Source organism: Schistocerca piceifrons, chromosome X (genome assembly GCF_021461385.2).
Source record: "Schistocerca piceifrons isolate TAMUIC-IGC-003096 chromosome X, iqSchPice1.1, whole genome shotgun sequence".
Lineage (NCBI taxonomy): Eukaryota > Metazoa > Arthropoda > Insecta > Orthoptera > Acrididae > Schistocerca > Schistocerca piceifrons.
The window spans coordinates 199,089,822-199,109,275 of NC_060149.1; the positions used below are offsets into that span (position 1 = coordinate 199,089,822).

General features: G+C 41.8%; 1 protein-coding gene across 1 annotated transcript in view; it reads left to right on the plus strand.

The window, feature by feature from the left end:
• LOC124721598 (O-glucosyltransferase rumi homolog) overlaps nucleotides 1-19,454 on the plus strand; it is a 147,287-nt gene that overhangs the window by 58,917 nt on the left and 68,916 nt on the right. Inside the window, exon 4 of the mRNA XM_047246650.1 lies at nucleotides 3,210-3,488. Within this exon, the coding sequence (XP_047102606.1) occupies nucleotides 3,210-3,488 (279 nt within the window). The remainder of the gene's footprint in view (nucleotides 1-3,209; nucleotides 3,489-19,454) is intronic.

The following is a 19,454-nucleotide window of genomic DNA, read 5'->3' on the forward strand; positions in this document are numbered from 1 at the left end:
CTATAGACATGTTAAACAATTGAAATAAATCTAAACCAAACAAGTTCACTGCAGTAGAAGAACGAAGAACGTAAAATGACACAAGTTTTGTGTGTCCCTTATATGTTGCAAGAAGAGTGCACTGTCCTAACACAGGTATATTCTGTCCTGAATAACTATGTAACTTAACATTTGCGGCACGCAACGGAGGTGCGCCCAGTTGTTTGTACGTGTCGTGATTGAGCAATGAAACTGCAGCTCCGGTATCGAGCTGGAATGGTATGACCTTGCCATTAAAGTCCAAATCTACAAAAAGTTTATTGTCCTGCTGACGACAAGAGCGACTGGTTTGTGCAATTTGAACAGACACTTGTACAGAAGCACTTGCGAATTGACGTGATTTCCGGCGACGTCGACGCACAGTTTGTGTGGGACGAACACAGTCACTGGTAGAGAAAGTGGCATTGGACGAATCGGAATTAACTACATGAATGTCCATGGGCGAAGGTCCACGATCCTGAGTGTCCTTGGTTCGATTCCGGCGCGAAGCAAAGGGCCTGGAATGATTGTGATTGTCTGATCGGAGCTTTTTCTGGCAAACACTTTGAACATGTCCTTTCCTATTACAGAAAAAGCAAATAGCTCGGCGTGACGGGCAATGTTCACGCGAATGTCTAGTAGCACACTGTGGGCATGATTTCACTGCATTTGTGGGCTGGCGCAGCACACCTGGTTTAGAGCGCGGCGGCAGCTGCGTTTGTGTGCGCGAGGGCAGTTGACCGGGCCGCGCAGCTCGCCCGGCGGGCCGGTTAATGTTACACACTGCTGGCGAAGTTTCAAAAGATTCCTGAGCACAGTCAAGTGTGTCTTGTCTATCCAATATGTCTATCACTTGTTGAAGGGAGGGATTAACTAGTTTCAAAATGTGCTCCCGTATGCGAACATCAGAAACGTTCTGTGCAATTGCATCACGTACCATTGTATCTGAATAAGAAAGGCCACAGTCACAGTCAAAAGAACACTCCCTAGTAAGTCCTTGCAATGTTGCTACCCACTCCCTATTAGTTTGACCGGCCGTACGTTTTGTACGAAAGAACGTATACCTTTTTGCAACCACATTAACGGTTTCTTTGAAATAGGCATCTAAAGCAGACAAAATTTCCTCGTAGGACAGAGTTGCTACGTCGCGTCGGGGAAACAATTTCACTATCACACGGTAGGTGGACACACCGACACAAGAAAGCAAAAACGGCTGCCGCTCATTACCTTGAATTCTGTAGGCGGCTAGATGGAAGGCAAACTGGCGGGACCACTTGGTCCACGACTCGTGCGCCGGGTCGTAGTGCCTAAAAGGCGGTGCAACTGCGAGTTGTGGCTGCGGTAGCGGTGAAGCGGCGGCTGCCGCATCGGTTTGAATGGCACGGTGACCCTGGACGAGCTGTCCAAGGGCATCCAATAACGCCTGCGTCTGCTGATTCTGCAAGCGATAAAATTCGGACAGTTCATCTGGCGAAGCCATGACACAAATAAATGTAAGCAATCGGAAAGAACACTTTTCCTTTAAGCCTCGTCGCCAAATGATGTGTCGACACAGTGTTATTTCGAGGGGGCCGATAGGCACGCTATCTAACGCAGACGGGCGTGAAGTCTGGAACAGGATAACTATTGAATGGTAGCAAGAAAAGTACGTAGCTGCTTTATACTTAACTTTTAATAATGATTGTATACATCGTTCTTCTTGAGACATTTATACTATAACTCTCAAAGTAGGTAAGGCTAATGGCGCCTTGCTAGGTCGTAGCCATGGGCTTAGCAGAAGGCTATTCTAACTGTCTCTCGGCAAATGAGAGGAAGGCTTCGTCCGTATTGTCGCTAGCAATGTCGTCGTACAACTGGGGCGAGTGCTCTATCGTATATCGAGACCTGTCTTGTGGTGGCGCTAGGTCTGCGATCACACAGTGGCGACACGCGGGTCCGACATGTACTAAATGGACCGTGGCCGATTTAAGCTACCACCTAGCAAGTGTGGTGTCTGGCGGTGACACCACAAACTCATGTAAACAAATCTGGGGAAGCACATTATGGTGAAGTAAATATAATTGTTTTGCCAGAACTGTGGACTCTTTTTGCTAATTTTGTCGAGCAACCTTTTAAAAATGCATAATTCCATTAACCCCCCCCCCCCCCCCCCCCAAAAAAAAAAAAGAAAACAGTAATAAACAGTATAAGCATCACTTAGTCATTATATTTAGGCTGTTGCATTTTCTTTGATGTGGAGATCTTTCGCCAACCCGCACTGATGACTGAACTTCTCTCTCGATGCTGTAGCAGCAACCCCACACTCTTCTCCTTTGATGACCCTTTACAAAAATGTTTTACCATTGTCAGTCTGTTCGATGCATTCCTTGAAAGTATCACTCAATGTTTCTTCTGCTCTGCAGTCATCAACTGCGAACCTTCACTGCAACTCATTCACAGTTCACATTTTTTTACTTAAAATCCAATAACATAAACAGATTGAGATTTCAGGTTCTCTGACAGGTAGAAGATGGTATATGTTTGCCAGATCCTTGGTTTTGTGAATGCAAGTGGCACCAGTCTAAGTCTTGGCTTTTCTGGTTGAGGGTCATTTTTGAGTTTTATTTGAGAGAACCGTACTTAAAGATTGTGGTCAACCTAGATGATCATCACTGTAAGCTGACTTCAGAATTTCAAATGTTACTGAAAATGTTTGATTCACTTTTTCACAAAATTTCTTGTTGCATTGCTAGATTTGTAAATGAAACGTTACAAGAATAACAACAAACACTCTACCATATTTTACTCAAATAGCAATAGTTTGTAAACTCAAATAGCAATAGAGACATCAACAGTGTGGTTTCTTGGGCTACTGCGATGGATGCTACCACCGGCAGATTTCTAGGACATGTAATTCCTCCACAAAAAAATTTTGGTATTTTTAACAAATCTTCTATGCTTATATAGTTACTAAAAACCATTGTCATTTTGATTTCATTGAATCATTTCGCAGTCCAGTAGCCAAATTTTGCTTATTTTCCACACATTAGTCATCAATGTGAAATTTCATTAGTGCCACTGATAATCTTATCAGTTAACTTGCCCCATAATAAATATTTGTGCCAGTTTGAGTACAAAACTGTAGTTATTTGAAAGAAAATATCTCAGTTGGAAATAGATAACATAAACAGTCACTTAAAACATGTTTGCAGACCAGCCAGTATTATGACATAATGTATCCTGCATGGGCGTTTTGGGAAGGTGGACCAGCAATACACTTGTATCCAAGAGGCCTAGGAAGATGGGATCTTCATCGGGAATCTTTGGTGAAAGCTGCTGCTAAATGGCCTTGGGAAAAGAAGAAACCAATTGGCTTCTTTCGTGGTTCACGAACTAGCCACGAAAGAGATGAGTTAATTATGTTATCACGTGAACGTCCTGATTTAGTAGATGCACAGTATACAAAAAATCAAGCTTGGAAGTCAGAAGCTGTAAGTATTTTTCTTTATTTCTAACATATAATTTGTGTTTTCAGTATCTTGCACATGTTTCCTTTGGCTCCATTGTAAGAGTGTAGCGGCAGGAAAGTTATGGTGGATTACTTATAATAATCTTTCCTCAGTGCTAAAAATGCCTGAAACACATTTGATTAAAACATTTCAGAAATGTGAACCATAACAAAAAAATCAGACAACAGAAAAAGCATATTTTATTTATCCATTATTAGATTACAAAAGGAAACAAACATTACAAGAATTTTATGTTCCATTGAGCCTGCAGCGTAATACATCAGTGTAAGACATAATGAGCATTCATTTTCATTATCATAAGAATTGGACAGAGCATTGTCAGCCATTTTAATGATGAGTAAAACAAGAAAATTTTTCAAGACGAAGAATCAAACATTGATTTTCTGCTTGTTATGAGCTAGCACATTAGTCATTAGGCTAGACTGAATCAAGTGCTCATTGTCACTGAGTGTTCCCTCTTAGGTAAATTAGCACAGAACAAGAATTTTGTGAACTAATAACTTCAGTCTTGGGTTATCAGACAGGTTGTAAACCACAGTTCCTTGCAGTAGGCTACTCACACATAAGGTAGCTTCTGCATACATGTGTTCAGATATTAGACGAGGATATTTCTGAGTGACAGCAAGGTTTGAGCTCAAATTCCATGCATAAATTTTACCAGAGTTGTTAGTCACTCTGTACGAGATTTAGTAGTGGAATTATGAAAAGGTGAAAGAAGTTCTGCTACAAGAATGTTTTTTTGAAGGGTTGACATTTGATTTCTTGATTTTTTCCTTCAGTTCTTCTGAATTTTCTGACCCAGAGCTCCTCTTTAAAGGAATGAATTAACTTTTGCATAATTACCAGAATAAAGACCTTTTTTTAAGGGGGGGGGGGGGCTCAAAAACAAGATTTGCAGTAGTATTTCATTTGTTTATTAACTTTTGGAGGGGGAGGGGGGGGGGAAGTTGCTTATAATGACATCAAATTTGAACGGAATAATATTGAAGAGGGGCAAAACGTTATTTTTGGGGGGGGGGGGGGGGGGACCATAAATGCACTGTAAGCATCATAATGTGAATGGGTTCTGGCTACAAGTGACAGATGAATCGCAATACAGTGGCTAGGGTGTGAGTTGCACACTAAACCAAATGTATTGTACAGGTGTGCATGACCGCGCAACTAAGGTACATGTTGGAGGGTACCCTGTACCACTATGTGTCATTTCCGTTCCTGGTCCACTCGCAAATAGAGCAAGGGGAAAACAACTGTCTATATGCCTTCATATGAGCCCCAATTGCTTGTATCGTACCATTGTGGTGCTTATGCACAGTGTATGTTGGCAGCAGTAGAATCATTTAGCAGTCAGCTTCAAATGCCAGTTCTCTAAATTTTCTCAATAGTGTTTCTCGAAAAGAACGTCGCCTTTCCTCCAGGGATTCCTGTTTGAGTTCACATTCAGCAGCTGTCTCACTGTTAGGAAAGTCCATCTACTATAGCTAGCCCGCAGCTCGTGGTCATGCGGTAGCGTTCTCGCTTCCCACGGCCGGGTTCCCGGGTTCGATTCCCGGTGGGGTCAGGGATTTTCTCTGCCTCGTGATGACTTGGTGGTGTGTGCTGTCCTTAGGTTAGTTAGGTTTAAGTAGTTCTAAGTTCTAGGGGACTGATGACCTAAGATGTTAAGTCCCATAGTGCTCAGAGCCATTTGAACCATTTTACTATAGCTAGTTCATACCGCATCGATGGGAAAAGTCAGCTTTTAATTGACCTGAGGCCAATAACCGCATAAAAGGCAACAGTTAAATCGGCTTTTAATTGTTGTGAGACTGGCACAAGAAATTAAGAAACAGCTTGTTCCACAACAGATCAGTGTGTCTCAGAGGTCATATTCAGAATGCACGGCACAATGCATGTCTTCAGTTCAGCTATGTTTGTAATTGTAGCACTGGACATAGCATCTTCCAGATAATCCCACAGCCAGAAGTCACGTGGCTTAAGATCAGATGATGTGGAAGGCCAGGCTGTAAGGAAATGATGGCTGGTAATCCTAGTATTTCCAAAATGCCTCTGCAGTAGCTGCTTCACTGGCTGTATAATGTGTGGTGGAGTGCCATCTTGCATAAAAATGAACCTATCCAGACATCCGTGCTGATGAAGGGTTGGAATGATGGTGTGGACACTCATAGTGTTTGCCAGTGACAGGGCAGGTAACAAAAACCACAGAGCCCACCTCCTCATAAAAATATGGCTCTATTATAAACAATACCATAAACCTGCACCACGCAGTTCTCTTTGCAGAATGAAGCAGTATCGGTTGATGTGCCAGCAGTTTTTCCAGTGCCCTTATTGTGTACTTCTGTGTATTGACATGTCCATGGAGATGGGAATGGGCTTTATATGTGAACAATAAATTCTAGAGCCAATGTTTGTCTTACTGTTAGGTCAGCACGAAGCAACTCTCAAACATGAGTAATTTTGTATGGCTAGCAATGCAGAATGTTTTGTAGAATTTTATGCACTGTGCTCACTGACATGTCCTAAGTTCGGGCGATTCCCTGTGCACTACACCTTTGCACACCACCATTCAACTCCTCCTGTAATGCCGTGGCACTTCTTCTACTGATGTCAGATCAGTTGTTTCCCCCTCTTCCACGCTGCACTTCAAAACAACTTGTCTTTTCAAATTTTGTAATCATTTTCTCCAGACTCTTAGTATACATTGGACCAATGCCTTTTTTCATACCTTTGAGTGTCAGGAACTTGTGCAGAGCTATCAGCTCACAATCACAGTTCATGTAAAAGATCTATACCAGCAGCACACAATACTGCATTGACACAGTCATGCCAAGCATCTCAGGCACAAACTGAGGAACAGTCAGTACTCTGCACCTTTTATTTTGCATATTCTGTCACTTATGGCACCACCTAGTAGTAAAATTTTCTTTTTTTTTTTCCTGTAATATTTTCCCCTTCTTTGATAATATTCCGTTCAAATTTTATGTCAGTCTGAGCCGTGTTCATTTTTTACAGTGTTTTGGAACTGGTATTTAAATTATAATCACCCTGTACAGTCATTACATTGAATTTCCGTACATAATGTTATATTTATCATTCATAGCTACTATACTGTAACGTTACAGGTGGCAGTTTCATAGTAAAAACTAAAACTTGAAGTATTTACTGTGAAACTGCCACCGATAACATTACAGTATAGTAGCTATGAATGATAAATATAACATTATGTAGGGAAATTCAATGTAATGGATGTACAGGGTGATTATACACTCCTGGAAATTGAAATAAGAACACCATGAATTCATTGTCCCAGGAAGGGGAAACTTTATTGACACATTCCTGGGGTCAGATACATCACATGATCACACTGACAGAACCACAGGCACATAGACACAGGCAACAGAGCATGCACAATGTCGGCACTAGTACAGTGTATATCCACCTTTTGCAGCAATGCAGGCTGCTATTCTCCCATGGAGACGATCGTAGAGATGCTGGATGTAGTCCTGTGGAACGGCTTGCCATGCCATTTCCACCTGGCGCCTCAGTTGGACCAGCGTTCGTGCTGGACGTGCAGACCGCGTGAGAAAACGCTTCATCCAGTCCCAAACATGCTCAATGGGGGACAGATCCGGAGATCTTGCTGGCCAGGGTAGTTGGGTGGCACGGGATACATGCGGACGTGCATTGTCCTGTTGGAACAGCAAGTTCCCTTGCCGGTCTAGGAATGGTAGAACGATGGGCTCGATGACGGTTTGGATGTACCGTGCACTATTCAGTGTCCCCTCGACGATCACCAGTGGTGTACGGCCAGTGTAGGAGGTCGCTCCCCACACCATGATGCCGGGTGTTGGCCCTGTGTGCCTCGGTCGTATGCAGTCCTGATTGTGGCGCTCACCTGCACTGCGCCAAACACGCATACGACCATCATTGGCACCAAGGCAGAAGCGACTCTCATCGCTGAAGACGACACGTCTCCATTCGTCCCTCCATTCACGCCTGTCGCGACACCACTGGAGGCGGGCTGCACGATGTTGGGGCGTGAGCGGAAGATGGCCTAACGGTGTGCGGGACCGTAGCCCAGCTTGATGGAGACGGTTGCGAATGGTCCTCGCCGATACCCCAGGAGCAACAGTGTCCCTAATTTGCTGGGAAGTGGCGGTGCGGTCCCCTACGGCACTGCGTAGGATCCTACGGTCTTGGCGTGCATCCGTGCGTCGCTGCGGTCCGGTCGCAGGTCGACGGGCACGGGCACCTTCCGCCGACCACTGGCGACAACATCGATGTACTGTGGAGACCTCACGCCCCACGTGTTGAGCAATTCGGCGGTACGTCCACCCGGCCTCCCGCATGCCCACTATACGCCCTCGCTCAAAGTCCGTCAACTGCACATACGGTTCACATCCACGCTGTCGCGGCATGCTACCAGTGTTAAAGACTGCGATGGAGCTCCGTATGCCACGGCAAACTGGCTGACACTGACGGCGGCGGTGCACAAATGCTGCGCAGCTAGCGCCATTCGACGGCCAACACCGCGGTTCCTGGTGTGTCCGCTGTGCCGTGCGTGTGATCATTGCTTGTACAGCCCTCTCACAGTGTCCGGAGCAAGTATGGTGGGTCTGACACACCGGTGTCAATGTGTTCTTTTTTCCATTTCCAGGAGTGTAATTTAAATTCCAGTTCCAAAACACTGTAAAAAATGAACACAGCTCAGACTGACATCAAATTTGAACGGAATATTATCAAACTCATGTAGAAAACAAAAGGACGGTGCCCCAAGAATCCCTTCAACTTTAATTTGATAATCTGGGGCTTACTGACTAAATATTTCAGTCCTCCTGAAACCTTATTAAAGATGGGACCTGCAAGATAGTACATGCGATTCTGTACAGTGGCTAAGAAAAATTGGTTTTGTCTTGCGTTCCTTAAGTGGACACTATGGTTCCTTTTCAGTGAGTCTACAGTTTGTTTCTGTGAGCATGATGCAAACTTTTGAGAATGATGGAAAAGGGCAAATATATAAATTCAAGATAAGGCACCCTAGTCTGGAAATAAATAGTCAAAAGTTGTGGTTCTATGGGGTTGTGGAATAAGCAGAGGCACTTTACTTGTATTTATGAACAAATAGAAGGGTAGGGAAGTTGACATGTTGTATTGGGTCAAGTGCCTGTATAGAAGAGTTCAAACTCTCACTGTGTGTCTCAGAGTGTTCAAAGTGTTCAGTGAATTGGAGGAAGTCCTACCTCAGTATAATGACAAAAAATGACAACCAACTGTATAGACTTCTAACTTGTATAAAATGGCAGTGCTTGCTTGAATGGTAGAACATTTGAATATAACACTCACTTCTCTGATCATTTGTTAGATTGTCAAAAATATGTGAGTACATTACTGCTATTTTTAAAGAATTAACATGCTGTCAGAATGAAACATAGTTGTGCACTTTTAATAATTTTATCATACACAAAGCATCTAATCTTGACTGTTGTGATGAAGTTCTGTCAAAACTGAAATCTAACAGACGTTTTTACTTAAGTTGGTCCAACAGTCCCTGTTAAAATATTCGTCTGTAGAGTATAAGAAGCTGCCTATCAAAATGTTTTTCAAACTCTGTTTAAACTGTGCTTTATCTTGAGTGATTTGTTTGTTCAGATAATTTCTTTAGTTCATTTATTTAAATTTTTGTTGGAAATCTAGTTGTGTAGCAGTGACAGAAACATTACAGCTTAACGCTTTCACATACAGATGTTTTTACATCGTTCCAAAGAGTCTTAACTGCAAAACTAAACCAGTTTCAATTGGTAAGGCAGTAGTTTACAGTGAAGGCGCAATCTTGTCCGTCTAGATGTATTTATCTTATGGCACGTATTAGATAATATGGTTACTTGGTAAAGACAATTTTGTATTGTTAAAGACAATATTTTCAACAAAATAAGCATTCAGCATGGGAAAGTTTTTGAAGAAATTAATATTGTTGGATTGTAAGTCATGATTTAGCACCATGTTACCATGTACAGTGCCATGAATGATAATTTGTAAATCTTTATATTAGGTTGCTGCATAAGTTTAGCTTTTTTGTTTAGCATGTTGGTATTCTGGTTGCCATGGATTTATTTATTGATTATCATTTTTTATTTGTAGTTCACTGTTATTATTTGAAGTGTCATTTTGTCACTTGGAGATAGTAAGTGCTGTGGATGCTAGAAAATGTAGTGGCAAGTGGAGAAATTGGAACATTTCTAACATATTCTTCTGTTTGAGTTCAATAGGAGGGTGACCATGCTTGCTCGTCATCAGTTGACTCATGAACAACACTGACCATTCCTGTCCTGTTGACTATTCCTGTCTTGTATCATTACTGGTGATGACAAGTGGTGTCTTTATGCTAACATAAGGAAAAGAGAGGAATGGTTCAGCTCAAACAAATCAGCAACTCCCCGTACAATGTTCTGCTTGCATCCGCATTTGCAATGTTGTGCATCTGGTGGGACAGCAATGGTGCGGTGTACTGTGAATTGCTTCCTGAGGTGTAACCAACACTGCTGATGTTTATTGTCAACAAATGAGATGTCTTTCAGACGCAGTCCAAGAGCAGTGACCAGGAAGACTGCGTGAAGTGATGCTTTGCCATGATAATGACCACCTGCATCTGCTAGACAGACAAAAAACACCATACAAGAGTTAGGCGGGGAAGTCACTCTGCTCTCGCCTTATTCACATGATTTTCTGCCCTCAGTTTTTTATGCTTTCCATTCTCTATCAAACAGCCTTCAAGGCACTTCCTTTCCAGATGAAAATGGCTCGAGAAGTTCTTATCCTCAAAACCACGTGATTGCTACAGTCATGGAATTGAAATTTACCCCAGCATTGGTGGACTGTTGTAAATAGTGAAGGAGAATATATTATTGATGACTAAAGTCTCTCTTATGTGTATCTGTTGTGTTTATTAAACATGTAGAAAAATACTACAAACTTATGCACCAACCTAATATAAGTCCATTTGGTGTCCCTTCTCCATTTTATGTAACATGTGAAGATCTGATTAAGTTTGTTTGTTAATTCTGTAATCTGGGCTGTTCCTTGGGCTCACAGTCAGGCAAATTGAACAACCTTCTTTATATTTCTGGTTGCGATCTTAACTTTGATACCTGAGGATTCATAATCATGTTATATTTCTTCTCACTAGCCGAGACGTGTACCATATTGACCCAATTATAAGACAAGGTTTTTTCCCAATTTGTCATTCCAAAACTACAGAGTCATGTTATATTTGCAGATTTAACTATTACTGCTGCGGTTAACATTTTTAATCTTGTTTAATAGAGTATACAGAGGTCATGTTACTTTTTGCAGGTGAAGCTGTGGGTATTGAGCTCACATGCAGATTTATTTTGAAGAATTTGAAAGGACAGGGCTGGGCAATTGGTCTTGTAACAGGCTCAAGATTTCCCAGTATGCCAGAGCACTCAGTACAGTATCAATGTTGCTGGAACATTCACATGACATTTAACACACGCAGTCACACAGCACTAGTGCAAGGGATACTATGAACTAGTCACTACAACAATGTATTGCTCTGCTTAAAATTTGACTATATTGTGAAACACGGGAGGAAATAGCACCAAATTGTATGTTAGCAACTCTTGTTGTATTTTATCATGTTTGCAATAAAAGGTCTCATACATGTATGGATACCCTGTATAAACATAATGCTGCTTTTTAAGTAAATGTAACATTCAAAAACAGAAATGTTGCCCTTCAAAAACATTACTTGATTCTGAACCCTGATCAGTATTTTATTTGATTATGAGAGACTAGTATGATTCACTAAGTGAGTTGCAAATGACAAATTCAGTCGCTGTTCACATATCAGAATACTGGGTAAAAACATGACCAGCCTTTAATCAGCTTTAGAACATGATGCTGACATTCAGATGCAACAAGAAGGAAAACTTATCGAGAATGAAATGTCTAACATGCAAAATAGATCATATTAAACTGACTGTAATTGTTGTCGCGAGAATAAATTGCAGCAGCTAGACCTGTCATGCAGATAGTATCAACAGACATGAGTAGATGGCGGGATGGGCACAATTTCAGGTATTGGACTGAATTGTGATTGCAATCTTTTATTTATGTTTTAGTTGCTGTGTTGTTATGTATGATTTGCAGTCCATGTTTCACAGTTGCTCAAGCAAAGCACTGCAAAAGAGTTTGAGGGAGAACAGTGATACCAGCTTGGCTGTGAGAACTAGATGAGTGTGGGGAGGAATGTAGTGAGTGATGTGTTGCCAACTATGGGAATCTATACAGCATACTTTGGGTTTTTAGGAACATCTATCATGTTTAAATTGCAGTTTGCCTCAATCCATTTGTAGTTGGAATTGAATTATCTGTAAAATTGGATGAATGCCCAACAACAGTTTTCATTTCTGCAGGAGATGGTAAAAGGATAGATTTGGGCCAGTGGCATACGTATGTGTTTCATGCTACAACATTGTCTACACTCACCATGATGTATGACGGGAACAAAAGGGGGCATGTCAGCTGCTGGTTATACAGGATGTTACAAAAAGGTACGACCAAACTTTCAGGAAACATTCCTCACACACAAATAAAGAAAAGATGTTATGTGGACATGTGTCCGGAAATGCTTAATTTCCATGTTAGAGCTCATTTTATTTCGTCAGTATGTACTTACTTCCTCGATTCACCGCCAGTTGGCCCAATTGAAGGAAGGTAATGTTGACTTCGGTGCTTGTGTTGACATGCGACTCATTGCTCTACAGTACTAGCATCAAGCACATCAGTACGTAGCATCAACAGGTTAGTGTTCATCACGAACGTGGTTTTGAAGTCAGTGCAATGTTTACAAATGCGGAGTTGGCAGATGCCCATTTGATGTATGGATTAGATCGGGGCTATAGCCGTGGCGCGGTATGTTTGTATAGATACAGATTTCCAGAACGAAGGTGTCCCGACAGGAAGACGTTTGAAGCAATTGATCGGTGTCTTAGGGAGCACGGAACATTCCAGCCTATGACTCGCAACTGGGGAAGACCTAGAACGACGAGGATACCTGCAACGGACGAGGCAATTCTTCGTGCAGTTGACGATAACCCTAATGTCAGCGTCAGAGAAGTTGCTGCTGTACAAGGTAACGTTGACCACGTCACTGTATGGAGAGTGCTACGGGAGAACCAGTTGTTTCCGTACCATGTACAGTGTGTGCAGGCACTATCAGCAGCTGATTGGCCTCCACGGGTACACTTCTGTGAATGGTTCATCCAACAATGTGTCAATCCTCATTTCAGTGCAAATGTTCTCTTTACGGATGAGGCTTCATTCCAATGTGATCAAATTGTAAATTTTCACAATCAACATGTGTGGGCTGACGAGAATCCGCACGTCATCAACACAGATTTTCTGTGAACGTTTGGGCAGGCATTGTTGGTGATGTCTTGATTGGCCCCCATGTTCTTCCACCTATGCTCAATGGAGCACGTTATCATGATTTCATACGGGATACTCTACCAGTGCTGCTAGAACATGTGCCTTTACAAGTACAACAGAACATGTGGTTCATGCACGATGGAGCTCCTGCACATTTCAGTCGAAGTGTTCGTACGCTTCTCAACAACAGATTCGGTGACCGATGGATTAGTAGAGGCGGACCAATTCCATGGCCTCCACACTCTCCTGATCTCAACCCTCTTGACTTTTATTTATGGGGGCATTTGAAAGCTCTTGTCTACGCAACCCCGGTACCAAATGTAGAGACTCTTCGTGCTCGTATTGTGGATGGCTGTGATACAATACTCCATTCTCCAGGGCTGCATCAGCGCATCAGGGATTCCATGCGACGGAGGGTGGATGCATGTATCCTCGCTAATGGAGGACATTTTGAACATTTCCTGTAACAAAGTGTTTGAATATATCTTCTGGTAAACTTTCCGGGATGTAAGGTCGTGGTCCATGAAACTCTTCAGCTCCTAACGTTTCATCCAGAGCTGCGCTGTACATCTTCAGAGGGGTGTTTCTCCTCCGGAGGAGAAACACCCCTCTGAAGATGTCCAGCGCAGCTCTGGACGAAACGTTAGGAGCTGAAGAGTTTCATGGACCACGACCTTACATCCCGGAAGGTTTACCAGAAGATATGTCATCCGGTCGTGAAAGCCTTCAAAGTGTTTGAAGTCACACTGGTACGTTCTGTTGCTGTGTGTTTCCATTCCATTATTAATGTGATTTGAAGAGAATGAATAAAATTAGCTCTAACATGGAAAGTAAGCATTTCCGGACACATGTCCACATAACATATTTTCTTTCTTTGTGTGTGAGGAATGTTTCCTGAAAGTTTGGCCGTACCTTTTTGTAACACCCTGTACACAGCCAATGAGAGAGTGACGGGTAGATGATACTTTTGGAAGCAAGAGACAGTATAACATTATCTTTTCAGAACAGAAGTAAAATCCAATATGTATTTGGATAAAAAAATCTGTTATCAGGTCCCACCATAACCACAACCTCAGAAATGACAACATATTCGGATGAAACTGCCAAATATTTATGACAACAAAGATTTAAATTTAACAGCTGTACTACGAGGGGTGATGATTAAAAATAGTGATACCTCAGATGACAGGATTAATAAGTGAACATATAGAAAAGAAAATGGTTTGCCAATTAATGTAAGCCATTTCTTTTCATTTATTTTATTTCTCCTTATATTATCAGAATGTAGACAAGTCAATAAATGAGATTAATTTAGAATAGACATAATGTTAACTTTTTAGCCAGATGCCTTATGCCATTGAAACAGTTTTAATTTTGATAGGTCAGAAAATGTTAAAAATAAATTTTTCACAAGAAGCCTCTTGAAGAAAAGGGGTCTTCTTATAATCACGGTCATCTTATACTAGAGTAAATGTGGTACATTCACTAAAAACTATGCAGTAAAAAAACAGTGAGCAGCTAATACAAGAAATTAAAAATATCAAGACCCCCATTGAGCCCAACTAGTAACATATGACATACACCTATACACAAACATGCCCATTACACAATCACTCAAAAGTCATCAGGTGAAACGTCATAAAACATAAACTATCATTGCCTGAAAGTGTTGAATTCATGGGCGCTCTTGACCTAGTACTAAACTACAACTATTTTGCATTTAATAATAAAATGTACATGCAACATAAAGGTAGGTGTGTGTGTGTGTGTGTGTGTGTGTGTGTGTGTGTGTGTGTGCGTGCGCGCGCGCGGGTGTGTGTGTGTGTGTGTGTGTGTGTGTGTGTGGGCGCGCGCGCGCGCGCGCGGGTGTGTGTATGTGTGTGTGTGTGTGTGTGTGTGTGTGTGTGTGTGTGGGTGTGGGCGCGCGCGCGGGTGTGTGTGTGTGTGTGTGTGTGTGTGTGTGTGTGTGTGTGTGTGTGTGTGTGTGTGTGGGCGCGCGCACGCGCGGGTGTGTGTGTGTGTGTGTGTGTGTGTGTGTGTGTGTGTGTGTGTGTGTGTGTGTGGCGCGCGCGCGCGCGCGGGTGTGTGTGTGTGTGTGTGTGTGTGTGTGTGTGTGTGTGTGTGTGTGTGTGGGCGCGCGCGCGCGCTCGCGCGGGTGTGTGTGTGTGTGTGTGTGTGTGTGTGTGTGTGTGTGTGTGGGCGCGCGCGCACTGAAGCAAAAACTCTTGCAATAAAGTCACACTCTGTGGATAAAATTATTAACTATGTTGATAATACAGTGCTCTGGGTAGATGGTACGCAAATGATATTAACAACATTCTTGATATACCCAATAAACAGGACAGAAGTATGAAATTCACTTGTGAATGTGAAGCAATTGTAGCATCAGCTTCCTAGACTTAAACATCAGTAAAATAAAAATTTACACACCTTCTAATTCCACAGAAAAACATCAGATGACACCAACACACACAGTTCATCTTGCAACCTCACGACACATATACATGCCGCATACAGAGCACTAGTTAACAGAGCCAACAGGATACCATTTGATAAATATGTGAAGCTGAATGAACTCGGTACAATCAAATAAATAGCTGCAGCAGATGGATATGGTGAAATTCTTTTTGAGAACCTCTTATAGAAAAGAAGAAACAGTAATAAACCAACTGCTACACAGAAAAGGAGAAGAAACCGCTGCTTTCATACCATTCACAAGCAAAGCTCTGCTACAAAATAGCAAACGTTTTCAGACTGCTAAACTTAACATTGCCTTCACAACACAACACTGGGACACAACATAAACACACAAAAACAGGCACCTGTAAAATAATATATAATACATGCAAAGCCCTCTATGTAGGCTAAACTGGGAGAGACTCCCAAACAAGATACAGTGAACAAATAAATGCTTACCATATAAACAGTTAAAATAAATCAGCAATAGCCACACACATTAACGACAGTGGCCTCCCATGATATTGTGAATGATATTCAAATTTTAGGTAAAAAGGAAAAGGGATACCAAATGGACCTATCAGAAATATTCATTCACGGTACTGCGGGAGTTGCTGCTGTCAGGGAGGAAACTTCACAGTACACCGTGAAGTGTTGTGCTTTGGAGAGAACAGAGTTGATAGTTCAGATACTCTGTGGTTTAAATAAATTTCCTCATTTTTGTAGTAGTGTTTTTTTTTTTTTTGAGTTTGTTGGTTGAAAACTAACAAAAAAGTTTATTGAAGCGTTCTAGCTGGTGTGCATCATTTGATTAAATCTAAAGAACTAGAATTTCTATAAAGTGGTGACCATACAAGTGAGTAAAAACAGTAAAATGGACATGTAGAACCAATCAGTATCATCAGCTTGAGACATGACTGCAGGGCAGTTGAGAAAGGAGTCGACAGCCTTCTGGGACAATTTTCAGAGTCAAATCACTGACCCGCAATTTGCAGTGTCAGAGTGAGGGTGCCCGATGACCAGTCTGTGATCACCACACTTTGGCTTGCAATGCTGGCATTTGAACAGAATGAAGTAACAGACAAACACGTGAAATGGTGAATGCATTAGATGCCAGGGCAGCTACACACACACACACACACACACACACACACACACACACACACTCTCTCTCTCTCTCTCTCTCTCTCTCTCTCTCTCTCTCTCTTCATACTCGAACCACCAGAAGAGCAGTATGCATGTTCGAAGAAGTTGTTACACCGCATGTGTAAACCGTTGGCTCGGCACATTCAGCAAGTTTTGCATAACTGGCAAATGGGGGACAGGTCTCCCTCCAAGTATTGGTGGCACTTGCATGGCATTGTTGGAGATGTAGAATTACCAGATGGGATGCTGTGGCACATAAGGTTAGTATGGCTACTAGGCAGTAAAAACAGTAGTTGTCATTTGAGAAAACTATGGTTTTTACTGTGCTGATAGCATTAGTGGACACAGTTTGTGCAACATTAAATATCTCACATACAGCGAGTGTTGCATTAGTTGCTGATGAATTCAAAACATGAGAGGTGGCAGCTTTCCAGAGAGGGCAACAGTCGGGTGTAAGTAAGCAGCTGCATGAACTGCAGAGACAGGTGTCCTGTTTATTAGAGGACGATAAGAGCTCACCCAGGCAGTACATAAGGAGTGACAGTGGGATGAACTGGAGCAGTTTTCAGCAGCATGTCTGTTGGTATCACAGGCAAAATGGCAACGGAGCTGTGAGATGCATGGCACCACGCACCTACCCAAATGGCATTGGCAGCCAGCAGTGGGCACAGCGGGCTGCAAGACTTGACAGAAGCGCTTATAGCAAGGAAGTGAGTAACTTATCTCACTTACCTAGCCCGTCCCGAATGTAGTACATCAGAGACGTGAGGGCAACCACTACTGTCTCATAGATTGTGGGTTGGACCTTAGTGTACTGCCAGTAGGAAGCTACATAGCAAAGGACAGGTCCCCTCAAGTAAACCTCATGGCAGCAAATAAGTTACCAATAGCCACACAGGTTAAGTGTACAATAAAAGAATTCTGATTGGATTTTTATTATAGCAGAAGTATCGGATGCCATACTATGTGTTGATTTTCTGTACCACATAGAAGTGGAGGTCAATATTAGTGGCACACAGATTTGCAAAGGCAGTGAGGTGGTTATGAGCAGGGTGAAGCACTATGCAGGCTGCAAACCGTGCAAGTGAATTGGTATCTTCAGGTTGGAGCAGTGCCAAAGTGTCACCTGTACAACAAGTGTACACTACACAGTGCACCATATTCAAACAACACTGAGTCAGCCGCTGTCACAGGACCATGGAAGTTAACAACAGACTGTTTTGTAATAGTGAAGGCAGAGTTCGAAGACTTACTGCAAGTGGGCATGTTACACAGGTCCGACAACCGGTGGACCTCACCATTGCATTTGGCGAAGAAAAAGTGCGGTATGTGGAGTACTAGTGGTGATTGTGGGGCACTTCAAACCAGTACAGTCCCAGATCGCTACCTGATGCCCAATATCAGGGATTCTACCAACTTAATGGCAGGGATGACAACATTTGGTGTAATTGACTGCAAAAAGGCAGACCATCAGATTTGGTTGCAAAAGATCACATACCAAAGACAGTGGTGATAAAACCTTTCAGTTTCTTTGAATACATGCAGATACCTTTTGACGTGAAGAATGCAGCGCAGATACGGCAGTGGTTTATCGAGATACTACGAGGATTACAGATGATATATTAGTATTCTTGAAGTTGGCACGATTGCATGAACACCACCTTAAGGCTGTAGTCAAGCACATAAATAAACATCGAGTTGTGATTAATGAGATAAAATTTATGCTCTGGTGGCACCAAGTAACATGTTTTGTCAGGATTATCTGTTCTGGAATAATGACTGCAGTATACCAGGAAATGTTTTATACGTGCCGTTACACAGCTATGATCTATCTTATTCGCTGGGATATGTTTTCCACAGTTATCTGTGACTGAAAGAACTTCCTTTTTTGATATACAATAGTAAATTCGACCCCAGCTGATGTGTAATATACCAAGAAAATACTTATTGCAAACAATGTATTTTCCTCATTGAGGATTATAGTGGTAGGTGTAAGATTTTGATGTTCCACTGCCATCACTGCGATGGGATCGAATAGCTCTGTTTACTTTCACTGAACCCTAAAGATAAATGTTCTGTTTCAAATAATCCACCAGTTTCCAAAATGAATAGCATACAATTTTACTTCGTTCATTAGGAAATTTCTCAGGACACCGTGTGGGGCAATGGCAATCACAATATTTTAGCAGGTACCTTCCATTCTGACTGATACTTTTCACCACTATTTTGCAAATGTTCTTAATATTCTTCTTTCGTTTATGTTTGTGCCTTCTCCACTTTCTTCCTCTTCCATCATTTTCAGTTAGCTTAGACTGTGAATATATGTTGGGATATTCTGCAACTGGTGAAGATGCTCCTTCAGATACCAAAACAAATAAAAACAAAGTAAGCTTGGTACAGAACTCAATACCTGACAGTAATGATATTTATCAAGTAATAAAATGCAATTATTGATTTATGAGAATGTAGTGGAAGCAGATTATTATGATCATGCACATACCATCAGTAGAATCATGAGCAAAATCTCTACTTCTTGCACTGCAAACTTTATGTTTACTGCTACTGAGTTTGAAAAGAGTATCTGGAAAAAATATAAATTGTGTAAGGTCAAGCCTCAGTTGTACAATCATTTTTTGAAGTGCTCTCCTAAACGACAACAACAAAATAAATAAGTGACAAGATACACTTTAAATCAGTTTGTTAGTGTATAAAACATAACCTCAAAATGAACAAAGATGTGTTTTCATTCTATGAAGTAATATAACTAGTAATAATTTTGGTTGACTTACCTAGGACCGAAACAGATGATGTGTTAGACAGTGAATTAGGAACATAATCTTCCTTGGTAGACATGCTATTGAACACACAAAATGCACA